Genomic DNA, 16,962 nt, shown 5'->3' with positions numbered 1-16,962 from the left:
ATAGGAAATAACATGGTAAACAAACAAAATCCCTTCCCATCACTCCCTCACATCTAGGTTCTGCCCCAAATGAAACTGGCATAATAAACTGCATTAATAAAATTCATTCCACTAAAGTTAAGGGAAGTTTCCTTATAAATAATCCTCTCAATTCTCAGCTTCATAAGAACACCCTAATCCCAAGGGGGTGGGTACCTTACCTCTGTAATCTGTAATGGTGGGCGCGGTCAACACAACAATGAAATGTGACGATGTGGGGAAGACAGGAGCAGGCAGCAACAACACAAAGTAACACATTCCACAATGTGAGTGAGAGATGGGACGGAAGGTGGGGGGGAAAAACTTGAGTAAGTACAAATATTAACCAAGAATATTGACCAAACATAGGAATAAATTACCCAGACATAACAGTAATATATTAGTTGGAAAGTATGTAGTTACATGCTTTAAACTCCACTGCTGGTGGTTTGTTTCTCCTTGACTCTACCTTCTCCCTAGTCAAGCATCTTTCTCTGAACTAGGAGCTAGCTGGTGGCCTCGTGAATAGGAAAACGAATGTGCTGTCTAAATCTCGAAAGCCACAGGCCCAATAGGAATCTGACTTCTTGAGGCATTTGTTGCTTCAAGATGAATTTACCCAAAATCATCCCTGCTAAAGGATTATCACAATACAAAATTTTCAAGGAAACCATCAACAGGCAATATATACCAGCCAAGATGCATTTCACCCTTCTTATAGTTGTCAGTATAACCAATGCTCCCTGGAATAAAAATGCAGACATGCAAAGGCTCCCAGTCTCCTGATAATGTATCACCAGCATACTCGTCTGGACATTCCTGAGCACAGGGGCATACTGATACAGAGCCTCTTGCTTAGACTAAAGGACAGTTGAAGGTTATATGAGTTTAAGACACACACATACCTGAGCTGACTGGGAAATAGCCTCGTCCAGAGCCAGGGCCCGCTGGCGCACCTCCTCTTTAATTTGGGCATACATATTTTCTGCTTTCTGGTATTTTTCTTGCACCATTTCCCCCTCTTCAGGGTTTAACTCCTTTAGTTGAGGGCCTATCTTTAGCAGCTTATCGATATGAGGTTTGTGTTCGGCAATGGATTCCCTTAGTTGCTATGCAAAGAAATACGGATTCAAATAAAATGAGCCTTCTTATACCAGTTTGTTTAAATACTTTGATCAGAGCTCATACCAAATGAACAAACTGAGTTACTAAAACCCAGCAAGTCCCACCATCTCACCGTTTATGGAGGGAACAAAATCTAAGTCTTGGACTCTGACTCTAATTCTCTTCAGTTTCAAAAGCCAGTTCACATGTTCCGCCACCCAGGAAACTTCCCAGAAATCGTCTCTCACTCTCACCCTCCAATACAAATGTATTCCACTGTCTTCTGTACTTGTAAATACTTCTCTGTACTCCACTGTAGTTTGCATGATTTAATGTCTGTCTCCCTGCCCAGACTGGGAGACACTAAGCAGGACCAGCTACAAACAGCAACATTTCTGGTAATCCAACCGCTCCTTGACTATACTGCTGGCTACTTCCAGTTTACATCCTTCCTCTTACAGGAATACAGAGATAGCAATAAACATGAGTCATACACCACAAATAAAATAAACATTAAAAAAACTATCTTTAATGGTAACAGCATCAGTTGAAGTGTCTACAAATTTCCCTTTCATCTCAACTGTAGGCAGCAAATGCTTTCTGATACTCCTGAGTGAAGGCTCTCACTCCAGCTAGGGCCTAACCACAAGGAAAGGGCCACCCAACCACAACCAAGTAACACCCCACTGTCACTGGGAAAATTTTAAACTCCCTTGATTTTTACGTGGTGCTTTGTTTACTTCTGCAATACCCAGGTGCCTGACATTTCCATAATCTTTTTTTTTTTTTTGCGGTACACGGGCCTCTCACTGCTGTGGCCTCTCCCGTTGCGGAGCTCAGGCTCCGGATGCGCAGGCTCAGTGGCCATGGCTCACAGGCCCAGCCGCTCGGCGGCATGTGGGATCTTCCCGGACTGGGGCACGAACCTGTGTCCCCTGCATCGGCAGGCAGACTCTCAACCACTGTGCCACCAGGGAAGCCCCATAATCTTATTCTTTAACTGATTCATATTAAAGGACAAAGGAAATAATTCAGATATGTATTTTTACTGTGCAAAAAAAATTCTAACTGGTTAAGAATTAATTTCATAACATTTACTTATACTCAGTAGGTACTAATAAATAGGCTGTTTTTGAATAAATTGTAGAGCCCATTTTCAGTTCTGTGATTAAATAAAACTCGGCATGCTCCTTACCCTCATTTCCTCTTGTTGCTGCCTGAGCTGCTCATGATCAATAGCCGGAGGAGGTAACTGTGCTATTAGTGTCCGAGTTTCCTCAATCCAGGGGCTGAGCTCCTCATATGTTTCCCAAAACTGGTTCACCAAGACCTGTGCCCGTTCTAGGCGGGCGTAACGCTCTGAATTGAGCAGACTAATGGCTTCATACTGTTGTATTAGAGACTCTGTCTTTTCCTGTGAACAACAAAAAAAAGTAAGCATTATTATCATGATGAACCCTTCTTTAAAGTAAAAATGTAAGTATATATAGGTGTGTATATATATATATATATATATATATATATATATATATACACTAAAAAGTTTAAAGGAATACACACTAAAATGCTAAAAAATATGGATTAATCTAGTAAGATTACAAGTGATTTTTATTTTCTTTATACTCAACTGAATTTTTCTATCATACATAATTTTATAATTTTTAAAATATGAAAGTAGTTTCACAAACAGTAAAATAGCACAGGCACAACACACCAAAATTAACCTTTTAGTGAATACCTTTCACAGCTTTAGATACAGCACTATTGTAACAGGCCAGTTTGACTGAATCTCTCAGGGGCTAAGATGGGTATTTGCTCATCAAGTTTCATTTGTCTTTTTCCCTCTGATAAAAGTCTCCACAAACCTGGCATTTATGCTTTATATGTTTAGGATGAGCAGCTCAACTTATGAAGACTTCTGAGGAAACAGTGGTTACCCATACCCTTTATAAAAAACAAAACTGGTGTACAAACGGACTCTGTTGGTCAATTCTTTTAGAAATGGGTAATGATTTTTCAGAAGGACCTGAAGCAGGAATTAATATCTGCACACGGTTCTGAAAAATATATCTACCTGGAAAGGTAACTCAAAGATAACTCATTAGGGACTGAGGATGAGTAGCAATTCCTCTGTTATAAAGAAGATGGATTTGCAGTGTATTTCACATTATACAGTACGGCTGTTTAGACATCTGTGAACACAGGGTTAGGAGTCTCAATGCCCCAGAACATCAAGCTGGACTTAAGTTATCACTACCAGTAACAGAGGGAAAAAAAAACTTCTTAAACTATCATTTCACAATTGTACTTCTAATTTACCATGATCAAGATAAGAACAATATGGTGAATAAATAAATGTAGTTTACCTGTAACATAGCTTTTTGCTCCTCCCCACATGTGCCAAAGATTTCACCACGATGACTGAATAGTTCGTCCATGGAATCTTTGTGTCGAATGATGTCAATGGAGAAAGCCTTTGAAAAGTAAACTATTGTTAAGTCAAGAAATGTAAGAAGCCCGCACCTGTGTTAGTGAAAAGTTAGACAAACCCTATGAAAAATTCTTTGCTTTAAAAAAGCCACATCAAAAACCGTTCTTATAAAGTTTGACACTTTGCCTATCCACACAACTTCAATGCTTATCTTTTAGTAGCTTACAAGAATATCTTCCCTCCTGAAAACCAGGAAGAAAATTGCTAACTACTCTTTCCTGGATTAATGGGCCTATTTCTACCCTTTTCACAAAGCAAAAAATCTCTTCCTCATCCTAACCAAATATTTATATAATTAGTCTCTACCCACCATCATGACACTGACTCATTCTACTTTACCTGGGATAGTCAGAAACTCTCTGCTAGTCACTCTTAAGAGACTGATGATTCTTCTAGCTCAGGACACAGTGAATACGTCACTTACCTTCTGTACCTGCAGCTGAGCTGTGGTCTGGTCCTGTTCCAAGCGGATTGGACCCAGCGCCAGCAGTTTCCGTTTTGTTTCAGCAACCCAAGCTAGCTCTGCATCAGCAGCTTGCTCATACTAACAGACATATTGAAGAAAAATGGACATATTACAGCCAACGTCCTCCTTCTGAGAATTCTAATTTATTCAACATAGAAAGGCCTAGATTTTCAGTAATACAGTTTACATCTCACAAAGTAAAGCCAAAATTGGTGAGAATTTCATAAAATCACAAATCAAGATGCAGACAATTTAGAGTTGATTATACTTCAACAAATATGAGTTGATCTTATTTCAACTTCTTTAGAAAGACGTTACAGAACCCAGTGAGTGGTTCTACAGCTAGAAACAACCATGGAAACCAAGACTCTTCAAAAGAAATACACTTTCTAATGAGAGTACTTTTTTGAGGCTGTGCTCTTTTTCTGCCAATCCTCTTTCCTACCCATGCTCTAAACAGTAGCAGTCATGTGTTTAAATACAAACTAACATGGCGGCAGAGGGCTGAGTCAAGTTAACTTGAAGTACTTGCTCAGCTGAAGAACCCCAAGGCCCCAGAAGAACACCAAACCTTTAAATAGAATGCAATAACGTATGCAATGCCATCAACAAATACAAAACCTAGGAACATGTTCTATGTGACCATTGTTTAATGAGGTCCCTCAATCTTTTACCTCTTCCTCGTCAACGTTGCCAAATTACACTAATACTTAAAGGAAAGTGAGTTCCCAAGCGTGGTAAATTTCACACTGAAATATCTGGCCAGGATGAGGGATATTAATTAAGACATAACAGGAATGCACCTGGCATCAGAGCAAACTTCTCTGTGGTTCAGAAAGCATTTGCTTATCACTATGAACTCAAGGAGTCATGTTATATTAATTTATTTTTTGCACCATGGCACATTAATAGGTGCATATCCAACTACAAAGAAAAGCAAATAACTTTTCCCAGAAAGTAGGAAGGAAAAAGGATTGAGGGAAATATGACACCTGTGTTTACTTGGGAGGGTTCTATTTTGGATGGCTCTGCTATTTTGGTTAGCATATTTGATAGTAATTATAGTTCTTGGTTCTGTCCCCTTTTCCATCTAATGCTAAAACAGCTGATTATGTCAAACTAAGATTGGGATGCACTTGGACCTTTCGGATCTACATATTATCTACCCCCATCACCATCTGCCTCTTAGCAGGGCAGTAGCAAGGAAAGGGCTCACACACTCTCTTCTCCAGGTTCTTTTCTGCTCAAAGCGGTCAAGTATTTTTGGTCAAACCTAGATCCATCCTCACTTACCTTTACCTAATCAGTTCCCACCACTGAAATGATTCGTTGCATCAGATTTAGCTTGATCTCATTTATTCCTATTCCTGAGCCCGTATTTATGTGGGTCATAGTTTTGTACTTCACGCTGCCTAAAATATTAATGCAGAGGTGTTGATAAAGATTACCTGTTGTGATCTCTGAATAGCAGCATCGATTTCATCCACCCTTTGTCCAACAGTGTCACTGACCAGCTTGTACTGCTCATTGGCATCAGACACAAGTTTATCCAGCCCTTCTCTGGCTCTCCAGGGCACCAGCTCTAAGAGAGCACGGCTCACCTCATTCACTGTGTCCAACACCAGCCTGTGCTCCATGACCTCCTTCTTTAGCTCCTAAAGAGGGAAAAGAGTTTTCAGGCCATCCCTTGCTAAATTAAGCCCATTAGCAGCTGTGCTGGGTGGAAAGTGCTCTCTCTACCACACATCCCAGCAGGGTTCTGACCTCCTTCCTTCACTTATTTATTTTTTTTCTTGTCTCAGATTTTTCAATCACTCCACAGCCTGACTTTAGGCTTAGCCGCTTAGAACTGTCTGCAAGACTTCTCAAGCCAGACTGTCGCTGGGTAACATGAATGGTGCTTTTTGCTTTTTTTCTCCTTATTTCAGTAGGAATGATAAATAATGCTTTAATCATAGGTATTTACCTCAACAAGTACCTACACAGTATTTCTGCACATCTAGAACTGCACTAGATCCTGCAGGAGAATCAAACATAACCATGAAGTACTCTTTTAGAGAATGAACTATGACAGTAAATTCTAAAATGTTGCATATAAAGCAAGCTTCTTACGGTTTTTTTAACAGTTTTTTAAAACATTAGTTTTATTTATTTATTTTTGGCTGCGTTGGGTCTTCACTGCTGCGTGCAGCCTTCCTCTAGTTGCAGCGAGCGGGGGCTACTCTTTGTTGTAGTGTGCGGGCTTCTCACTGCGGTGGCTTCTCTTGTTGCAGAGCACGGGCTCTACGTGCGCGACCTTCAGTAGTTGTGGCTTGCAGGCTCAGTAGTTGTGGGCTTAGCTGCTCCACGGCATGTGGGATCTTCTTGGACCGGGGCTCGACCCCGTGTCCCCTGCATTGGCAGGTGGACTCTTAACCACTGCGCCATCAGGGAAGCCCTTCCTAGGGTTTTGAGAGTCAATCTTTTCTCTTCTTCAGACCATAACAAGTGCTCTTATATAGGTCTGTATATCAAATTTTATTTTCCAAGAATAAACAAAAAATGAGGCAGGCAGAAATTTTTGGTTTACACTTAAGGTATAGATAGTTGGTATTAAACACAAGAATTTGAACTTAAGTATTCTAAGAGGAAAAATTTTTTCCCTTTACAGTGTGAAATGACAGCTCACCTTCTGCCTTTGCTGAAACTGGGGTATTTGCTCCCCTGTGGGAGACTGCCCTCCACTGGCTGCCAGCTCCTCCTCCACTCCCCTCAGCCACCAGGTCAGTTCCTCATACGTGGACTGGAACTTGGCGGCCAGCTGCCGAGCTTGCTCTAAGGTTCTGAGGGCCTTGGAGCTAGTGAGTGTTATGTCTGCATAGCGAGTCTTTATGCCATCCAGTTTCTCTTGGATAAGCAATACCTCTTCACCTGTGGGAGACAGCACACAATTATTCACATTTAATAGGATATGAGGGAGCCCTCTTAACCTCCCTTTCTTCAAATCAGAGCTCAACTTTTATAGATGCTCTCTCCCTATGGCAGTGGTTTCACCTAGCATCCCACACTAAGGGAGGTGGGAAATACACCTTCAATCAACAGAAGAAGTGACTTCTGAGATTATTAAGATCTGAGTTTGACTGCAGGTGTTCCTACACATTCTCAGCACCTTTCAGTAAATGCTGGCATTCACCATATTGGAGGGCAGGGGGAGCCTTCATCTATAACCAGATCTGAGACAACAGTGTTTTAGTTTTCAAAAATTGAGCAGGAAATAGGAAGCCAAGCTGCCCGTCACCTGGGAGCACATGGTAATACAATCTTAGTGAGTACTAAGCTCCTCCTATCTGCAAAGAGAAGTGGCTACTGCAGGGTGCTGATGTAATTGTCTGTGGGACCATAGAGGTGCTAAGAGATGCACTTTTCAAAGTACCTGTGGTTTGTTTTAGAAGAGCCTGGCCATTTTTAATAGCTTGATCTACATTCTTCTTTCTATTAACAATTTCTTCATTTAAAGCCTGAAAGGAAAGAATACCATTAATCCTAAAACTATGGCACAACAAAGGGAAAGAAATGTGAGCCCTTTAAGAGACCAAATTTAAAGTAAAGAGATCAATACCAGTTTAGTTTAAACATGAGCTATTTGATTCCTTCATTTTCTCTTTCGTTACCCCCTTCTTTAATTACTCAAAACAATGAAATCAGCTACCTGTAGGCAAACTTTCCTTTGATGAGAAGAGATTTAGGACTAAATCCACTTTACTAATCTATTGGTACCAAACGTGAACCCAAGAAAGGTAGAAGTAGAATTCAGCAAAAATGTCTACTATGTCCAAAATAAAGAATAAGGCGGAAAGTTCAACAGAAGAAAGTCAGCAAGAACGGGCTGACTTAAATCAGGATCCTGGTTAAAAACTCTCAATACCTGAAGTCAACGAAGCAGAACAATCTAAGATTATTAAAACCAAAAAACTGCTTTGCTGATTTTTACCATCTCCAAGGAAATGTCACAAAAACGAAAACAAAAAGGGGCAAATTGTTGTTCCTACTCAGATGACACAGAATCCCTGGAATTCGAGTATATAAATTCTAGAACCATTAAAAAACCCTAGGCACTACTATTTAGGTAATCTGGTTTTGTTACAGAACATTCTTTCACATAACTGCTCAAGTGGAAACTGAATGATAATTCCTTGATTTTGTAAAACACGAGCTGGAATCGAGATGGCCCGATTACATTCTGGATCATCTTCTAGGATTATTGATTCAGTCTGTTAAGTACAAGTATTTCCATGTAAATCATCAAAAAATAGATTAGTCCAGTCTGTAACTATGCACTTGTGTATAAAATAAAGTTGAAATGTTTGGAATTTAAAAAAAGAGAGAGAAATGAAGAGAAACATGAATCAAAATTACAAAATAACTTAGTAACATAATAAGAATGGAAAACACGAATACCAGGTGGTCAGCATGCTGCTTCTGCAGGACATCCTGTCTGTAATCCTTTACGAACACTGAACTGAGCTTGTCCTCAACCTCAGCCAGCCAGTTGAGCACCTCCACCTCATCCTCCCCGAACAGCCTAGCGTTAGACAGTGCTTGTTCAAGCAGGGCTGCTTTCCGACAGCACCGGTCTTGAATCTCACTGAATCGGGCCTGCAATGAGTCTAGCTTTTCAGACAGTACACCCTGCTCTGCAGAACATGTCAGGGAGGAGAGGGACTGCCCAATTTTGACTGCCTGGTGCACATCTGTTGCATGGCTTTCTATTTCTTCCTCCAGAGCCTGGAAATCCAGATGGAAAAAATGAATAACAGAAACAAAATAAATGAAAAGTAGACATGAAACAATGAATCACAAATGATATAATAATAATATAAAAGTTCACCTACTGAAGGGCAAAAATAACATAAAAACAGAGAACAAAAGCGGCTTTTCCTGATAGCAGCCTATTAGGCCATTTCTATTTTTACTTCAAGAATGTGACTAGTCCAATTAATAACTGGACCATATTTTAAATTAAACTTATTAAACCCCCCCCACAAAACACATCTTATAGAATGCTGCGGGCAGTTTTCTAGGCTTTCTGGTCCCAGTTCTGTGTTTCCATTTACCGTAACTACCTCCTACCTTGTGGCGAACTATCTGCTGCTGTACTTTGGCGGCCTGAGTGCCAACAGGCTCTGAGTTAGCGAGCTTTTTCTCCGTGACAGATAAGAAGTCAGAAATAGGCTCAGCTGTCTCATGGAATTGTTTGGCCAGAACCAGGATATCTTCCAGCTGTTTTTGCCTACACAAATATATAGAACAAGCTGCTCAGGCAAAAAGTCACATTAAGACTGATAATAGAACTATATTCAGTAAAAGACCAACCTTAATGAGGCACATTTGAAATATCAATAGTAAACAGAACACACATAAACAGCACTTTGCTGTTTTAAAGGCTTTCATAAGCAGTACCTTATTTTGATTCTGTCATGCCCTTGTAAGGTAGGCAGAATTATCCCACTATTACAAAAGAGAAAAACAACCCTGAAGGCTTAAAGAAAGATCTGTCCAGGTCGCCCACTGGGTAGCAATAGTACAATGAGGATTATAATCAGACCTTCTACTACTCTTTCTCCTATTGGATGTGGTACGTGCATCCTCTGTAAAGGTGACCAAAATAAAGTTTAAAGGAGTAAAAAAAAAAACATCAGTTTTCATTTCTCTTTCTCCATCAATGCTACCTTCACTTGTGAGTGAAGAGAAGAGAGAGCATTTGAAGAGCAAAGGCAGACCAAGCTATGAATGAGAACCCCCCTTCCTATCTTCCCCAATCCAGTCAGGCTTCTAGTAATTTCAAGCCCCAGAGCATAATTTTGAATTCTGATTCAAGGCAAAAAATGACCTCAAACTAGCTGAATTTGCCAAGGCAAACAGCAGCCAAAAGATCTATGGACTTTATAAATGGAATCTTAAATCTGGAATCTTAAATCTTATTTAATGTAACATCCACACTTAGCTTGGATTTCAAATACCCTGCAGATTAAAATCAGCAAATTACAAAAGGAGAGAGGAAGCCTGAATGCTGGAGGCAGCCTAATAAGCAACAGACAGAAAAACCACCGCAGAACTGCCTGAGCACACAGATTAACAATCAAAGGCCATGATGATGACGTTGGAGCATTAAAAACAGACTCAGTGCTATGTCATCTGAAAAGGCCCTGGAAGCATGTGACTTTTATTTCAGAAAACCTTCACTGAACACCTACTCTGGACAAACTTATCTTAATAAGAAATGATTTAATATAAAGATCTGCCATCTTAATTATCTGGAAATTTAATTATGCTCGAGTATAAAGAAAAATATATTTCTAGATGCTATTTTTAAATGTCAATATGAAGTACAGAACTTCCTTTCTTAGTTTATGTCCACTTGCAAAATACATCTTGAATTAATAATACAACTAAAACATATAATCTTAAATATTATTAATCAAGAATTTCATTTTTAAAATATTGCCTGGTGGGTTATTTTAATTGGTTAATGACCTGCTTATAGATTTTATTCTTTTTTTAAAAAAAGAATAAAATATTATATTTCATACTGGAGTATAGTTGAGTAACAATGTTGTGTTAGTTTCAGGTGTACAGCAAAGTGATTCAGTTGGACATATATATGTACCTGTTCTTTTTTAAATTCTAAATTAAAAAAGTTTCATTCTTAAAAAAATTGCCCCTAATTTCTATGTCTTTCTTACTCACCTCTGATTTTGGAATCTGTAAGTTTGAAGAAATCAATGTAATAGGATTTGGGGTAGCAAAGAGAAGAGCTAAAATAATTCAGAGGCATCGAAAATCCAATATTAAAGAATCTAAACAAAAGTCTTTAGGATGTCTACAACAAATGACACTGCTCTTGGTATTTCTCTTTAAAATATTGGCTCAGAAACTGTGTTAGACTAGGAGGATGGAAGCAAGTAGGGTAGAAGGAAAGAGTCATAAAAAGATACATTAGGAACAAACCAAGACTTCAGTGAGCTTAAGGATCTAGGAGATAAGTACATAAACTAATGACCATAATACAAGGTACAGATGATGAGTTATGGCAGTTAAGAGGAAAGTGAAATTGTTCTATGCTAGGGGAATAAAGAAAACCTTCATAAAAGCAGGGGAGATGAACAGAAGTATTTCATGGAAGATGCAACACCATCAGCAAAGACAGAATTAGGGAACTGACAGAAGATACTGAAGAACCGAATACGGTTTACTGTGCCCACAAGGAATGAGAATAGTGGAAACTAAGAAAGATAGGTTAGGGCCAAACAGTAGAGGGCTTTGAATGTTGGATGAAAGAGACTTTATTTTATAGGCAACAGGGAGTCATTAAATGTCTCTGAGCATGCAAAGAGGGGAAGGCCTGAGGGTAAGCAGCAGTACAGTGATGATCAGGTGAGCTACCTCATGAGAACTGGCCCAAGTGAGAGTTTGTAAGTCATGAACTGAGGCAAGTGGGAATTAGAGAAATGGACAGAAAGGAAAGACACTGTAGAAGTGAAATGGACAGAATTTAGCAGCCTGATAGATATGGGACACAAAGCAGGGGGGAAAAAAAGGGTAAAAAATGAGGTTGAGGTTTTAAGCCTAGGAAACTGCAAGGTTAATGGTGCTATTTATTAGTGGAAATGGATGGAGAGGCAGAAGAAAAGTGGTGCAATTTGGAAATGAAAGTAAGTTGAATTCTTTCATTTGTTTCTCCCACTAACGTGGAGCAAGCAAATACTTTGTAGCTCAGACAAGAAATAAGCAAGCCACGGATGGGTAGAAGTAAAGAGACTGAAGAGGAGGTTATCTGAAGATGGCCCGTGGCTACCTAGATAATACATGATCAGCTCTACAACTCTCAACCTGATTTCTGATTAGTTATCATTTACTTTTAAAACTGAGAACAGTATAAGGTAAAAGTAAAGACATGGTGTGACTTATTAAAAGCTCAAGTGACACTGGGCTAACTTATAGCTATGGAAAGAGAAAGCACTTCCTTGGAGGAGAAAAGTATACTGCCTGTCTTGTGGCCATTTAGTGAAGAAAGTCCATGCATCTCTTGAATGCTCATTTAACAGAACCACAGACCAGCTCCTAGATATAAGAACATCTAATACTAGGATACGCTAACAGAAAAGAACATGATAAATTTCAATTCCAAGTATCGAAAACATTATTTATAAATAGGAATGGAAAAAATCTGTTTCCAAAACTCAGAAAATAACTTGGCTGGATTGTAGGATCTGCGTCTGCTGTTTGGAACCAAGATCATATTGCAACAGAACACCACCAAAGAGCAATGAGTCTTCCAGGTCTCAGAAATTTATGGAGTAGCTGAGGCTCATTTCCTGAGTTACTCTGGTTATGAGGATCACCTCTAAAAACTTATCTCTCTTCAAGACAAAAGCCGTTAAACACCTACCAAAGCACTGTATGAATCATCCAGGGGCTTTTAGAGCACCTCAGTGATACAAGTCAGAAACCGCCTCGGACCTATATTCCTCAAAACCCCAGTGGCTTTACCTGGCTGCTGCCTTGCTGAGTAGTCCTGTCCATCTACTTTCAAGACTCTCCAACTGCCCAGTGATCTTCTCTCTATCAGCCCGCTCAGCTGCCTGGGCTATTCTGCCTCCTTCTGCTTGAAGCATGTCTACTGTGGCCTTTCGATCATCTAGGAGCCGCTGGAGCAACTGATGTACATGTTTAAAAGGAACGAAAAGTGATAACATGGGGTCACTTTAAAATCTGAAACAAGGAAAACGAACAAAATCCAAAACCTCACCCCACTGAGCCCTACGTTTAATTGAATAATGAAGTTTTTTTTTTTCATCCTAAGGCAAAACATGAGATATAATTCCTACCACCCATATAAACTTTTCATACACTTAGGGTTTTAAATGGAGCAGTGACTATCATTATGTGACTGATAGGGAACTTAGTTTGAACCAGGAGAAAAAGGCACTGTAATGGAAATTAAACCAAAAATATATACATATATAGATAGAGCCTTATACATGATATACATTATTTAAATATTGCTGACCCAAAAAACACTAAAAACCTCTTAAGATAAAGTGGTGACTGAAACACTGAAATAGGATAAGTGAACAAGCAAAATGGTTCAGTTCAATACGTGTCATGGTAATCTAGGAGATTATAAAGTAAGATGATGAAAATCAATTTCTGTCTTTCTTTTCTGGATCACACAAGGTAGGTTAGGATTCTACCAAAACTCCTGAATATGCTCCTGAAACCATAAGCAAATGTGTTGTCTGTCATTCCCTACGGCTGTTACAGTTCACTGCCCCAACATTCTCACTTACCTTCTGTTCTTGGATCTGTGCTTTCACCACTTTATACTCAGCAGATGGGGGTTTCTGATTGGCTATGAGCTCCTCAGTGTCTGCCAACCAGCTGAGCAACGGCTCCAAGGCATCTTGGAACTTCCCACAATGCAACAAAGCCTCCTGGAGTTGTGCGATTCTTTGTGCAACCTGTATCACAGACATGGAGGTTCATTACGAGAAAGGAGAGAGCTTTTAAATGACTACTCACCCCTTTTTGTAACTACAGACTGGAACTGCAAATTTTTATTTGCATTCAGGTGCCAGGGAAACCAGAGATTGCAATGTCTCTTTCCTCTGCCCTCCATCCCCAGTATACTCACCTTTTTATTCAGTGTGTTCCACCGAGCGTTGATCTCTTCCATGTCATGTTCCAAACCCTGCACATCACAGTTTTTTCCGGCACTCTGGATCAAACCCTGGCCGAGTCCATTCACCTGCTGTAGTTTCAACTGAAGAGGATCCACCTGTTCTTTCTGAAACATCTAGATAATTGTAAGCCAAAGAAGATTTAATCTAAAGGCAATGAGATCCTCTACACCACACAGTGACTGGTTATTCTTGGGAGATTTATGATTTAACAAGGGAGGGCCAGGAATAACAAGAGAAAACGAGCCATTTGTACAGGAAAGTATCAAGGAAACGTGGTTTCATATTTCAATACATACATTCTCTTATGGACAAGTAATTACAGAGAGTTACAGCACTACTTAGGCATTTAACTCAATGACTCATGGTTTGTTTTTGTTTGTTTTTTAATCTTCTTAATTTTTAATGCAAAAAGCTATAGAGAATAAAAGCAGCACCAGCCTCAAGATATCATGAAAGTGTGATGCATTATCAGTCCTAAAAGGGAAGACTGACTAGTATTTAAGATTAAAAATACCTTGGGGAATAGCTTTAATTGACCACTGATACATGCAATGCTCTTCTCTGACTTGGACTAATAACTCAATTAGTCAAAATATATTAATGGTGTGAAGAACACCAACCTCATAGCTTAATCCCCCTGTGGCTATTTAACTCCATTCTGTTCCAAGGCCATAGACCACACACGGCCAATAATCTTGAAATAGTATTCTTCTGATTACAAAGGGAAATGGGCCAGTAATACTGGGAGATGTCCTTAACAACTTCAGGCACCTACTCTGAGTAAGATGCAGGTATACATAAAATACTTTTAAAATAATGATACTATATATCCATGTTCACCATGAAACAATGGAATTTTAAAACAATATGAACAAGTGTAACAAGCAATGTGAATGTTTCTTTCTAATGCAGTCAAGGTCCATTATTACTCGGAACTTTCTAAAAGGAAACAAAGAGTCACAAGAGAACAGTACTTTTGCCACTCTAATGGCATTAAGGAAAAGAATGAGATAAATATTCGTCCCTAAGATCAGATTTCTCTCAATTATCAGAGGATAAAATGAGCCATATTTCCACTAGTCTAGATCTATTTCCATTCTTTTCTCTTCCATAAAAAGTTCCTTCAGTTTCAGTGAGACAGGTGAGCCAATTAAAGCCAAAGAATGACAGAAAATCGAAGAGGACAAAAATAAATGTGAAAGAAAATTGTAAGTTTGGGTAAGACTAATTTTGGCCTATGTGAGACCACAGATCACACTAGGATTAGGAAACTGATTCTAGCAAGAGTGGTCTGTGGCTGAACAAGTGAGTCACCAGGGAGGAAAGGCTCCAAGGAACACTGAAAAAGGAAGGTTATACAGGTACTCACCAGTGGGCTTCATTTTACACTATAATCCGACTACACCATATTTTGTTAGGCAACACAAGGCAGTTCAGTTAAAAATGACTGTTGCTCCGACAGCATGGTTCCCAGAGAAAGCAAGTGCTATGTATGATTCTATTTTGCGTTAAAGATGTTTTCACTGCAGAAAAATCAGAGCAGAGGGGGGAAGAAACAACTCCCACGGCTTAAGCTGCTTGAGTGCAACAAAACGGCTGTGGGGCAGGGGTTGGAAAGGCAAAGAAAGCAGAAACGCCTAAGGTACAGAGAGAAGATGTCAAGTCCACACCGAAGAGCCCCCTTTTACTCGGTAATTAAATCCTGTCTCATGCTATGACTGACATTTAATTCTTTCTCTGTTGTGCCAATATGGTAGCCAACAGCTACTTGTGGCTCTTTAACTAGAAATTCAGTTCCTCGACCACACTAGCCACATTTCATCGGGTCAACAGCCACGTGTGGCTAGGGCCTAATGTATTGGGCAACCCAGAAAACACCTCCTCTCCTGGCAAGAAGCTCTATGGGCTATCAATGTAAATGACACAGAAAAGCAAAAATAAAATTTAAATAGCTTAACAATCTCTTTCATATAACACAGCGAATTCTTTTCTTAAAATTTGGATTTACTTTGTTCGTGAACATTTCACATAGAAGCATTAGAGGTTACTTCATTTCCCATGCCCACTCTATGGATTAAGTTGACAGGGAATGGGTATTTGTCTCATTTTTTTCCCCAGAAGTTAAAAAATATATGAAAGTGCCTCTAGATACTAAGTACTGTTTAAATATTTATACTGAACACCAGTGAAGAGAATGTTAAAGAAAGTAAATTTGAAAACACTTGCTCCTTTTCTCTCAACTCCCAAATAAAGCTGTTGTGCAAAACCAGTGCTTTTAAGGTACATTAAATTCCTACTCCTTACTATTTCAGTGGGACTGTGCCATGTTATTAACTAACCAGTGCTGGCAGACATTTCCCAGAGCAGAACACTAGTAAAAATTATTGCAAGGCCGTAAGATGCAACAGGGACATAAAACAGAAAACTTCGCAAAGAACTTCTTCAAATGCTTTTATCTTTGGTAACACCACAGTCTCCCAGTTTTCATCCTGACTGATCCTTTTTTGATGTCCTTTGCCCGCTTCCTCTTCTACATCTCCAAATGCTAGCCTTTGTGGGTAGGGATAAGAGTAGCATGTCAGTCCTGAGCCCTCTTCTCATTCCACACTCTCCTCTAGGCAATTCTATCCATTCCTACGGCTTTAAATGCTTACCATGATAAATGCTCATCACTCTAAAATTTATATGTATCTTTTGAATTTCAAATCTGGATATCCAACTACTTGCTTAATATTGCCATACAAATGAATCACAGGCATCTTGAACTTAACCATTCCAAAATCGAACCTGCTAATTTCCTCTTCCCCAAGTCTGTTCTTCCCTAAGCAATTTACTACTGCCCCCATTGTATGGCTGTGAGCATAACTGACGCCATTTTGGGCCTTTAGAGCTTCTCGCGTCCTTTTGCTGACGCAACCCAGGACTGTAACGTACAGTAAATCACTTCTCTATTGTCACAGGCTTTGTAGATAATAGATATTGTTTAATAATCATCAGGACCCAGTAGCCCCTATGCTCTGTTAGTCCCCAATGATGAAAACCTTCGCTGACATATATTCCTGGCACCCATGAGACTAGTACCCATTCATAAATCTTGACTTAGGAATGCACGTCCTGTTTCCAAGCACCTGCTGCCCCCACCCCATAAACCCCAAACCCTA

General features: G+C 39.5%; 1 protein-coding gene across 3 annotated transcripts in view; it reads right to left on the bottom strand.

The window, feature by feature from the left end:
- Positions 1-16,962, bottom strand: part of MACF1 (microtubule actin crosslinking factor 1) — a 341,765-nt gene that overhangs the window by 39,432 nt on the left and 285,371 nt on the right. The window contains exons 53-65 of one of the 3 annotated variants that reach the window (XM_065881170.1): positions 13,753-13,914; positions 13,409-13,579; positions 12,609-12,775; positions 9,189-9,348; positions 8,517-8,843; positions 7,492-7,576; positions 6,748-6,989; positions 5,528-5,734; positions 4,038-4,157; positions 3,489-3,596; positions 2,318-2,536; positions 924-1,127; positions 201-209 (exon numbers count right to left, since the gene is read on the bottom strand). In XM_065881170.1, the coding sequence (XP_065737242.1) occupies positions 201-209; positions 924-1,127; positions 2,318-2,536; positions 3,489-3,596; positions 4,038-4,157; positions 5,528-5,734; positions 6,748-6,989; positions 7,492-7,576; positions 8,517-8,843; positions 9,189-9,348; positions 12,609-12,775; positions 13,409-13,579; positions 13,753-13,914 (2,181 nt within the window). The remainder of the gene's footprint in view (positions 1-200; positions 210-923; positions 1,128-2,317; positions 2,537-3,488; positions 3,597-4,037; positions 4,158-5,527; positions 5,735-6,747; positions 6,990-7,491; positions 7,577-8,516; positions 8,844-9,188; positions 9,349-12,608; positions 12,776-13,408; positions 13,580-13,752; positions 13,915-16,962) is intronic. The other 2 variants (XM_065881162.1, XM_065881177.1) reach the window with 2 other exon arrangements.

Source organism: Phocoena phocoena, chromosome 1, assembly GCF_963924675.1.
Source record: "Phocoena phocoena chromosome 1, mPhoPho1.1, whole genome shotgun sequence".
Taxonomy (NCBI): Eukaryota; Metazoa; Chordata; class Mammalia; order Artiodactyla; family Phocoenidae; genus Phocoena; species Phocoena phocoena.
This window is presented reverse-complemented; position numbering and strand designations above follow the sequence as displayed.